The 11,368-nt window shown below is 42.8% G+C and overlaps 1 protein-coding gene across 2 annotated transcripts in view; it reads right to left on the bottom strand.

The window, feature by feature from the left end:
* Positions 1-5,496: 5,496 nt before the first annotated feature.
* The window catches only part of Wasf1 (WASP family member 1), a 46,826-nt gene continuing 40,954 nt past the window's right edge, over positions 5,497-11,368 (bottom strand). Inside the window, exons 6-9 of one of the 2 annotated variants that reach the window (XM_041654181.1) lie at positions 10,357-10,526; positions 9,182-9,361; positions 7,405-8,033; positions 5,497-6,356 (exon numbers count right to left, since the gene is read on the bottom strand). In XM_041654181.1, coding sequence (XP_041510115.1) covers positions 6,199-6,356; positions 7,405-8,033; positions 9,182-9,361; positions 10,357-10,526 — 1,137 coding nt within the window. In that variant the 3' untranslated portion in view covers positions 5,497-6,198. Of the gene's footprint in view, positions 6,357-7,404; positions 8,034-9,181; positions 9,362-10,356; positions 10,530-11,368 lie in introns of both variants that reach the window. The other variant, XM_041654180.1, reaches the window with a different exon arrangement.

Genomic DNA, 11,368 nt, shown 5'->3' with positions numbered 1-11,368 from the left:
GACTTGATGGGGGGAGGGAAATGGGAGGCAGTGGCGGGGAGGAGGCAGAAATCTTTAATAAATAAATAAATTAAAAAAAAAAGTAAAGTAGCAAAGACAGAAGTTGGGACCAGCGAGTGGGTGGGCTATTACTGTAACTGGCCTGATCATGTATGTGGCTTTTTGGAAGAATGTCAAAAACTTTGGGACTTTTTTCTAGGAAAAGTATTGGAATGCTGTTAAGTAGGGGCTTAAAGGGCCATCCTAGTAGAAGCTTGGAAGACAGCAGTACTAAGATTAATGTGGTCTATGGAGGCCCAGCTAAGACAGAGGTTTCAGAGGGGAACACTGGCAACTCAGAGACCATTCTTGTGATATTCTGGCAAAGAATATGGTTGCCTTTTGCTTTTGTCCTAAGAATCTGCCTGAGGCTAAACTGAAGAGCTTTGAACTAATTTTGCTGGCAGAAGAGATTTCAAGATAGCCTAATACTGACTATGTCACTTGGTTATTAGTAACCATCCTTACACAGGTGAAGAGTGAGCAGGGCACAAAGAAACACAAAACGTACAGTTTGAGGAGAAAAAGAGCACCAGGAACTTTAATGTTGTATCAAGGTTTGTGATGAAAGAGAAAAAGAGAAAGGAAGAAAGGGGGTGGCACCTTCAGGGCAAGATTCCATCCAGTTAAGTTTCCAACTTGCAAAAAACGAAACCTTATGCAACAAAGAAAAGCAACAACAACAACAAAAATCAAAGTTTTTGCAAATCGTAACACAATGAGGGGGCTCAGTTTCTCCCTCAAGTCAGCAGATAAACTGGGCAGCATCTGCTTCATGGTCTGACTTTAGTTAGCCTCATGATGCAGAGGGAGAAGGGTAGTGACCTCTTCCTCCAATGTTTTTTTTTTTTTTTTTTTTTTTTTTTTTTATTTTCGAGACAGGGTTTCTCTGTAGCTTTTTGGTTCCTGTCCTGGAACTAGCTCTTGTAGACCAGGCTGGCCTCGAACTCACAGAGATCCGCCTGCTTCTGCCTCCTGAGTGCTGGGATTAAAGGCGTGCACCACCACCTCCAATGTTAAAGAAAAGCCTCTGAGGCCAGGCCTGTGGCAGGGGAGTCCCTGAGAGGTCACCACGTAATGCTGTGACAGTGAAGCCTGGGTTGCGTTGCAAACTCCAGATGTTGGAGATGCTAGAGAGGTGGGACAGCCAAGAGGAGCTGCAGACAGGGAATGGAAGCAGCCCAAGGAAGAAAAGTATGTTGCAGTCAGTATGACTGCAAGGGTGGAAGTATCTAACCCCCCACCCCCCTTTCCCGACATCAGACATGGAGCTTCAGAATTTGGAGTTTGGCCTACTGGAGTTTGGTCTTGCTTTAATCCAGTGTTCCCTCACTAGGTTCCATTTCCTTCTTTTTGGAATGGTAATGTATATTCTATGCCATTGTATGCTAGAAGTATGTGGTCTGCTTTTTTTATTTTACAGGGGGCACCCACAGGCTCCTGTCTGAATACTCAAGTACTCCCTCGGTCAAACTGTTTAGGAAGGATTAGGAGGTGTGGCCTTACTGGAGGACGCCTGTCTCTGGGGGTGGGCTGTGTGGTTTCAAAAGCCCACAGCACTCCCAGTCTTGCTATCTCTGCCTCATTCTTGCACATCGGGATACAAGCTTCAGCTACGGCTCCAGCATCATGCCTTGCCCTTCTGCAGCCACTCACTGCCACGATGGTTGTGGTCTCGCTTCTGAGACAGAAGCCCCCAGTAAACTTCTTTTACAAGTTGCATTGGTCATAGTGTTCTGCTACAGTAATTGAAAAGTAAGCTAGTCTCTGTGCTGCAAGCTTCTCTAATATAATGTTCATTGTGCTTTGTCAATTTATCCGTATGCTCAGAAAGGAGGGCTCTGTTTATTCAGTTATGGCCCCAGTACCCAGGCATCAACCCTGCTGCATAAAAATAAGTCATTCAATAAACAGAAACAGAATGAAAATAATATAAAATAAAAACATCTCTCACAGGAATGTGCTCCTTTTTAGAGTGACTAAGTATCTCCTATGTATTTTCATTAAAATTAGAAGTATACTTCATGTCCTTAATGAATACAAATAAAATATACACTAAGGAGTACTGGAAGATGTTAAAATAGAAAACCTTGTGATTGAGTAACTCTTGTTTGTATCTTTTTTGTCGTTTCAGGTCAGAGAGGTAGATGGGGAATTTTATTAGTCATGAAAATATCTGTGTTCCATATCAAAGAACATAGTATTAGAAAAGCTAGCCTAAAGGCAGGATGGATAAATAAGAAAACTATCAAAGTCTTCTGAGTATAACACAGACACAGCATTCCATAAGGACACACACGTACACACAATAAAATATTCAAAATCATTACAGGTTTACAAAAAAGAAAGTATACCCCCGAAAAAAGAGACTTCAAGACATGCTCAGTTGTGTGTGTGTGTATTTCCTCTTAAAAAAAAAAAAAAAAGCCAGAGCAGCTGGCCTTACAATAATGAGAAAAAGGTATTGATAACTAGTCTTAAAAAAGGGTCTCAAATGCTCATCCAAGACTCTATTCATTCTTCACTCGGAGCCTGGCTGTCAGGCTGAAAAGCAGCAGCGATTATGGCCGCATTCTACAGTCCAGTCATGGAGAACATAAATAATGTGTTCTTCATACAGCAGTGAATAAATAGGGTGCATTATATGTACTACAAGGGCCTATGCATTCTTGACTTCATTAAGTTGCCTTTAATTAATTACAATTATTTATATCCAACTAAGAAATTCCCTATTTGGCATTTTATTAGTGCAACACAAAACCCTATCTTTCAATCGATTTGCACAGTGCTTTTTTGTTGTTTTTATTGGTGTGTGTATATATATATATATACACACACTGGGATATATGCAGTTCTTACCAAGTAAACTTAGCAGGTAATGGGCTCAATAAGGAATTTAACTATTTGAAAGAGAAGCTTGAAGGAATTTATCTTATAGTTACTTCACTTTAGGAAGGTGGTCTTGAAAACAGCTGGGATCATCAAAAGGAAACGTAGTGGGGGTGGCAGAGACGGCTAAGTGGTTTGAGCTGGCGAGATGGCACCTCAAGTTCTTACAGAAGATCCAGGCTCAGTTCCCAGCACCCACATAGCAGCTCGCAACTGTAACTCTAGTTTCAGGGGATCCGACGGCCTCTTCTGTCCTCTGTGGGCACCATGCACACAAGTGGTACACATACAAAACTACAGGCAAAAAGCCCATATGCATAAAAAAAAAATCTTTAAAAAAAAACAAGAGCAACAGTGCCACGTTTACTGAGGATGAAGTTCAAAGCTGCACTTTGAAAGTAACTCAAGAGAATTTCCATGAAAACACAATCAATTTTGCTTTCTACACTTAAAAAAGACTTCAGAAACATTAATGACTGCCAGCTTTTGGCCAGAGCTACTCCTATACTTTCCATTTACCAGAATACACACACATAGACACACACACATAGACAGACACACACACACACACACACACACTGATGACATCAAGACACAGTTTCCCACCAACTGTTACTGAGATTAACAGAGAAAGAAAATTTAACAGGAAGGAATACTTTGAGAGTCGTGGGTAACAGAACAAAAATGAGGGCAGTTCTGAAATCGTTTATAATAATAATTTGAGTTGCCTATTGGCACCCAGCTGTCCTGTGAGCAGTCTATTTGACAGGCTCAATAGGTAAGAACCTGCTATGCAAAATGTAATGACTGTTGAGGAGAGCCACAATTAAAGAATCAGAGGAACCAAAAGAGGAATATAGCTCTAGTCGTGACAACCATAGAGTTCATAGAAACAGGACGTGAGACGGATGTGCAAGAAAGGGTAGGACTTCCCAAAGAGAAGCTCAGGGGAGGCACTTCATCACTCACACAACACAACCCACATCAACACCGTTTGTCCTTGGGATTCATCTCGTCTGCTAACGTTACTGTAAGTTATGGAGGACTACGGTGACAGCTTGACATGCCTTGTAAGCCTGAAGCTAGTACCTTTGCACTTATGAAGAGCTAGAGGGGAAGCCCCCTCCGCTCTACGGGCAATGGCTGCCCTCATGCCAAAGTCACCACTGCAAGGCAGCATTTCTCCCCACCTCCTGACTCACCATTCCTGGGAAGAGGAGGGAGAGCCCACAGATGCCAAAGAGAGCTCAAGTTTGAAGCAGGTAACTAAAACTGTTGGCTGGATTTGGTGACATTGTGGGAAATGGGCGCCCCCAACACACCTCATTCTGTCTGTGGATAGCCCTGCTGAATATGGAGAACAGTTCAGCCATAACAAGGTGGTCCTGAGTAGTTTTCACTCTTCTTATGGAGACAGAGCTGACCTCAGACAATCTGCTTAAAACACTCTCTCAGTTAAGTAAGCCGAATGCTCTACACTAAAAGTTTGCTTTGACTCTACAACAGAAGCTATACCTGGCTTCTTCTGTCAGGGTATCTCCCAGAAATAGTCTCAAAAATAAAAGAGGAGACTCTATAACTATGATCAAATACCTCTAGACTTTACTGACAAGCATGGTATCCACTCTATTACTAAAAAAAATCACCCAAAGTGCATCATGAAATAACTCACGTCAAAACTTAGATGTGAGACAATCAGCACTCACTGTTTGCTCACAAGCTCCCGTGTCTGCGGTCAGGCTTGTTTGCCTGCTTACGATGTGCCAGGAAGCAAGCGACCCTGGGCTCAGCTGCTTTACAACGGTCTCTCCTTGGTGTCATTCTCTACAAGGTTGCGGATCTGCAGGACAGCCCAGAGATGTCCTGGGAGGGGGGGGGGGGGGACGGGCATGGGAAGGAGGTCGAGGTGTAGGATAGGTAACTTCACTTTAACCACATGCACCTTGTCAAAGCAAGTCTTTGAGACTCCCAGACTCAAGGAACACAATGCACCACTGGATAAAGCTCTGGAAATTGAACTGCAAAATGTGGATACAAGCAAGGCCAAAGAGTGAGGCCATTTAAACAAAATAACTGACTTGCCTTAACTCCGATTAGTTTAAAGTTTCTGTTTGGTTTTGTTTGTTTGTGTTTTTGAGATCAGACCTTACCATGCAGCCCAGGCTGGCTTCAAACCCTCACCCTTGCCAGTCTTCGAGTGCTGGACTGCGCTGCAGCCAAGCAGTCACAGCTGGTTCTCTCAGCATCTTTAAGACATTACCGTGCCTCCCTGTCACCTTGAACTGCTGCACACACAAGCAACTCATCCTTACACAAACCTACCCAGCGTGGTGATAAACCGCCAATAAGGCATGCAGGGGGCAAACAGCGGTAGGAATGTTACGGTAAAAATGAGCTGAAATATAATTGTATAGCTTCAGAAAAGTATGGCATAAAAGTGCCCTTGCGTAAGAGACAAGTTATATTTTAAAAAAACCCAGAGGACGTACACAGCTGAAACTGTCTGTGAACTCTTTCGTACACCACCTATGCATTTATCAACAGACGCATTCACAGAGCGACACTGGGAACCTTTAAAATGAACCATTTATTACATCAGATTGTTATTCTCACATTATGTAAGTTACACGTATGCTTATTCTGAGTATCTCACATGGAAAAAATTTAAACTTCTATAGGCAAGCAAAACTGTACCACACAATATATAAGTGGGAAAGGGGTTCTGCTAAACGTTCAAATAAGGCAAGTATTTAAAACAATAAAATGATAACAAAAAAAATTAACCATTCCTTAAGAGAATTCAAGACTACAAGCTAAATGTTCTTTCTGCGTATCCATGTAATCGAGGCAGTGTTCTTCACTGAGAACATCAGGAAACGGAATAAGGCTCATCAGCAGACACAGCTGCCCCCGAGGTTTCCTTCTCAGGTGCTTTCTTCAAATTTAAAAAACAAATCACAAAGTGCACAATTAAGGTATATCAAAAACTGAATCAGCTACTCTAACAACGGCTGCCCATGCTTAATACTTAGTGGTTTATTGGACCAAATTATATTTTTTCCGGGGGAGGGGGGAAGAAGATAAGCCACTGTAAAATATTTAGTTTGAAATATATGCTAATACTTTTCATAAAATCAAAAGTTATGGAGGAAAAGGGTTATTCATTATGAGGAAGGGGAAGCAAAACACTAGAATGACCAAACATTTTCAAAGAACAGGCGCCACAAGGACATGTGCATTCAGTCCGGCAGTCACAGCAACGCCACCTTCTTACTCCAGCCAGTCTACTTCGTCGAACTCCGAGTCGTCTTCCGAGTCACTGTACTCCACAGCAATGCGGCGAGACAGGATGGTGGCGACGTCGTTCTCAATCCGCTCATGCTTGGCTTCCTGCTCACGCTGTTCTTCGACTTTGCGTAGCTGAATACCTGAAACAGCAAAGCCGGACCAGTCATTTAAAATCAGAGTGCGGAAACCAGACACAGTCCTTAGCCATTAAAACTAAAGGCAGCTGAGGAATACTAACGGGAAAAGAAAAAGCAAACTCCACTGAAAATGAATCTGAAGGAACTGGGTTGGAGCTTTAAGTCTTCATCTGTAAATCAGGTCCTGAACCCCCAGCTATTCCTGGGTATAGCTGTATTTATCTATCATGCTCTGTCGTACTTCACGCTCATCTGTAACCAGATGACACACTTCTACCACCTTGAGGGGCAAATCACCTGCTGAATGTGTCTTCTGCAGTCTATCCCCTGTACTTGAAGGAAAGGTGCTATCATTCTCTTATTCTTGATTCCCCACTTAGGAAATGCTGAATTAACAAATGAATAAACATGATCGTTCTTGCTTCTAAGTGAAGACACTTAATCCTTTAGCGGTATCTGGCGAAACAGATGTCAATTACACCCCAAATAAAAAACTTCTGCACTGAGAATATTTTAGGGAAGTTATTAATATACAGAGGGGGAATATTTATTAAAATTTCTATATCACAGAAGTCCAGTGCTGTAAGCTTCTTCTTCTTTCTTTTTCAGACAGCCTCATGTAGGCCAGGCTGGCACAGGACTAGCCACAGCCAACAATGACCTAGAACTTCTGACGCTCCTCACACCTCTAGCTCCCCAGTGCTGGAGGACAAGTGTGCGCCACCGTGTTCAGTCTTGTGTGGCACTAAAGCCAAGGGCTCTGTGCACGCTAGGCAAGCCCTCTATCAACCCAACCACATTCCCAACTCCATGCTTTCTACTTCTCATTCATCTTAAGAAACCTTACACCAAGTATCAAAATAAAATAGTTACATGTTTTGTTTATCCTGAAAAGTCACTTAAAATATGGAAGTCCTGCTTCTAAAATCCCATTTGTACAAAAACACGGCCTCCTAAAAGTGTATAAACGAGGAACACAACATTGTCCTAAGCATCCAGAAGATTTCCAGTGCTACCGTAACAATGCTTCCCATGGCTCTGAGGAGATTACCTTTCCGTATCGCTTCCAGGAGCACACTCCTTGCGTCGCTGATCACAGGTAGGGTGGATGGATGACGCTTTGGCTCAGAAGCAGGTATAACTTGTGATGGAGGAGACGGGGGCATTAATGGAGCATGGGGACCTGGGGCAGTAGATGGAGCTGGATGTAGCCCAGAGGGAGGATGGGCAAGAGCTGCAACTGTGACAGGTGAGGATGGCCGAATGCCAGGTGGTGGGAGAGGAGGCGGTGGTGGGGGTGGAGGCAGCCCCTGGACTTCGCCTTGTGGGAGTGGATGAACCGGTACAGTCTCACATACTGGGGCAGCTCTAGCTACTGGTGGAGAAGGCTGGACTAGAGGAGGAGCAATAGGAGGAGGAGCTGGGTGAAGAACGCCAGGGGCGATCTGTAGAGGAGCTGGTGGTGGGGGCACTGCTGGGGCTGGCAGAGCAGTGGCTGGAGGTGGAGGTGGGGGAGGGACTGGCGGGGGAGGAGTTGAGGTCATCGAGGCTCTCAAGGAAGAAGTTGACAAGGCGGATGGAAGAGGTGGTGGAGGAGGTGGGGGAGTGGGGCTCACAAACACGGGTGTTCTGCCTGCAGCTGGTGACTGGGGGCGATTCTCTAGAAGACCTGTGGCCGAGCTGAAATGACAAAGAGATCCTCAAAGTTACTGAGCAGGAAGCTAAAAGGAAAACAGCTGTAGGAACTGTACATGAACACCAGCAGCTCCACTAATGGGCCCATTTTCACGTTCCTACAGAAATTTTACACTATTTAACATTATTTCTAAAGACTGAGAGCTAAAAGTGTACAAGAATGTACATAGTGTATCTATTAGAGAAATGGAGTTTTAGTTTATAATAACCCAACTTTCTGAACACCTCAACACTGTACGCGACTTTCACATCCACTCGGGAGTTTCATGCCTACTCTAGTGTCCAACGCTGCACTGTGACAGCATTGTGAGTCTACGATGATGCAACCCTTCCACGCTCGGGGTCTGCACGCATACTGCAATATTGGCGAATGTGATGATGGTGCGTTTGTACGGAAGCTGCTAAGGCTCATTGTATGTCATTTCACTGAAGCCAATGCCAGCTCATTAAAACCCACAAAAGAAAATTTACAGTCCCTTTTCTTCCTGAGGCTGGTATACCAAAGAAGTCAGTGATGATATGAGGCTTTTGTGGTCTGTTCTATTTTAAACTAAAAATGGTAAAGCTGGGCTGTATTTCGATTAGAAAACTTCTTTAATATGCCCATGTTAAAAATGTCTAAGTGTCTAACTGACCACATTAAAGTTCAAAATAGCTCTACTGAGATATTGCTGTAAGAAACTGCCTATTCTCTCTGAAGTTAATAAAATATTTTTCTTAATATCAAACTAACATCTTTGGCCTCCATATTTTAGACCTTTATTTTATGACGTTGTAAAAATTCCCTTTTTCTTAATAAACTGTGTAAGATAACGCTAGTTAACAAAGCTGCAACTACATGAAAACACGAATCTTTAAAGCAATTAGCTAAATGTCCCCAGGAGAATGAACCTGCTCTCATCAGAGGAAAGCAAACACATTTCCTATGCCAAAGGCTCCTTGTTTATGGACTTGTTTTGTTTCAAGCGGTCATTTATGGCCAGTCTCTGGCTGCTTCCACCCAATGACAGCAGACTGGAGCTCTTGTGACAGAGACTACTTGTCCACAAAGCCCGAAATGTTTACCATTGATCCATTAAAGAAAAAGGGCCACTGGTGTCCAAGACAAAGTATGAAGAGGTTGTCCTGCATACCTGATACAGGTGGGTATGGGTTTTGCATCTCCTGCCCCATGCATTGGCGGAGGCGGAGGTGGCTCATGGGGTCTGACTAAGACCCTTTCCTCCGCTCTGGTCAGAAGTTCACTCATTTGGCTGAATGGCAAGGCAGAGAGTGAGTAAGATCCATCCATGTGATCCACGTATGTCTGAGGCCTTAAAGAAAGAGACATAAGAACAGTGCTCTGTTAGAGAAATGAAATGTTACCCGAATGGTTTTTCTTTGGAGTGCCAGTAGTTTATTTCTGTGAATAATTTTTAACCAATGACTGACAAGTAAAATATAAAAACTGGAATTTATTAACACTTGGACACTGGTTTTCTTAAACTAATGGCTTCCAAAGGTTTTGTGAATAAAATCTTTCTCTGGTTCTAGCATTCAGCAACATGAGATTTAGACAAAATCTTAGCTGAGCAACCAAAGATCTGTATGTACCAACTGCAGAGCATTCTGGGAACAGAACTAGATTAACAGATGTGCAGAGTGTCACAAATTAGTCCACTTACACTGGTAAACAGGCCAGACAAACGCCTATGTTTAACTGGAGCAGAAATGTGTACATACAGATTTTTGTTTGTTTAATTTCCTTTCTTTCAGTGTCTTTTAGTAATATAGCTAATATTTCAGTTATGCCTCTAATACTGTCCATGTGTTGCTCATATCTAATAAAATGAGAATGATAATACATATATAAATTCTGAAACCTGAAAGCAGTGTGTTATAGCACATCACTTAGATAGGACCCCTGGCTACTGAGAAAGGAACAGGACCTAGTGCACATGTCTGTAAGAGAAGGTAGCAATTCTGTCTGAAATTCCTGATATATCTCAATTTGGGGACTTGGAAAAAAACAGAAGTTTCATATGCGATAAATCAATACTTCAGAAATATTGCAGACACACTTTACTATGGCATTCAACACAGTCTACCTGAAATATTGGGAGGAAGTCTCAGATAAAAGCTAAAACAAATCATAAAACTATCTTCTTTAGACATTTCTTTCTATAAATGGCAACACAAAGTTCAAATGTGGACAGGGGTAGGGCCTTCTTCCAACTCCACAGCTTGGGAGCCAAGACTTAGACATACAGAGAGATATTATAAGTAAATCCAATGTTTAGCATTCATTCAGAAACAAAATAAAAGAAACCTTGTCTCAAAATGAGAGGCTGGGCCATTTGCAACTTCAATATGCTTGTGTAAGAGATCAGCATCGTCTTCAGCCAGCTCTGGACCCTGGGCCAGCTTCTGCCATTCTCTCCGCCTGTCATGAGGAGCTCTTGGCACTTTTTCGGGTTCATGAGGACGATCTAGATTTTTCTGCTATAACAGAAGTAATGAGACAAAGCCAAGTGGTGAAATGCCAAATACTTAAAAAAAGGGGGTTATAGTAATCCAGACGAAATTCTAGGGTCAATGCTTAAAAAGGCAACGCCAACACGATATAGCAAACCTAGAGCCGTTCCACATGTACGTTATGAGTGAAAACTGACCAGATTTTGCTGTAATCCCAGTTTCTCACCACGGTTTTACAACTCAATTTCAAGTCGAGGGATTAGATACGAAATGGTGTGCCTAGACTTAAGGCAGAAAATCCTCTGGGTGCAGACAAGTCCCTAACCCTTCCTCCCATACCTACCATTAACAAGGGTCAAAGTTTACCATGGACGACAGAACTATCAACTCCTGGTCAAATAACTAAGACACTAAATTATCTTTATGGGAAGTGGACAAAAATTACAGTCAGGGGAGACAGCACAGGAAAAGGTACAACAAATACCAAACGCCCAAAGGGACAAAGCAGGTAACATGTATGACGAAGCCTGTCAGGTGTAAGACGGGGCATGCTGTGAAGCAGAATAAGCATGGCCGTCTAAGGAATTCTACTTCAAACAATGATTCACAACCCTTGTGCTTAGCAAACAAAACCTGTGTTTGGGTGCACTTTAGTTTGCCAGTCACCGGACTGCAAACTCCAGCTTGAACACAAGGGCACTGTCCAGCACATAAGAATCTAACAAGAGAGTATTATAGGGACGGAGGAAAGCAGAGATAAACAAAGGCATAATGAAGACAGCCTGTGCCTTCACTGTGCCAAAATACAACTTGTTCCTTCCTTCTATTACTTTAAAAGTCATTAGCAGGAAAGAAGGCAGATTCAG

The sequence above is a fragment of the Microtus oregoni genome, unplaced genomic scaffold (assembly GCF_018167655.1).
Source record: "Microtus oregoni isolate MIOR12 unplaced genomic scaffold, Mior012 000006F_ref0000085, whole genome shotgun sequence".
Lineage (NCBI taxonomy): Eukaryota > Metazoa > Chordata > Mammalia > Rodentia > Cricetidae > Microtus > Microtus oregoni.
The sequence above is the reverse complement of the archived record's forward strand: the minus strand, read 5'-3'. Positions and strand labels throughout refer to the sequence as shown.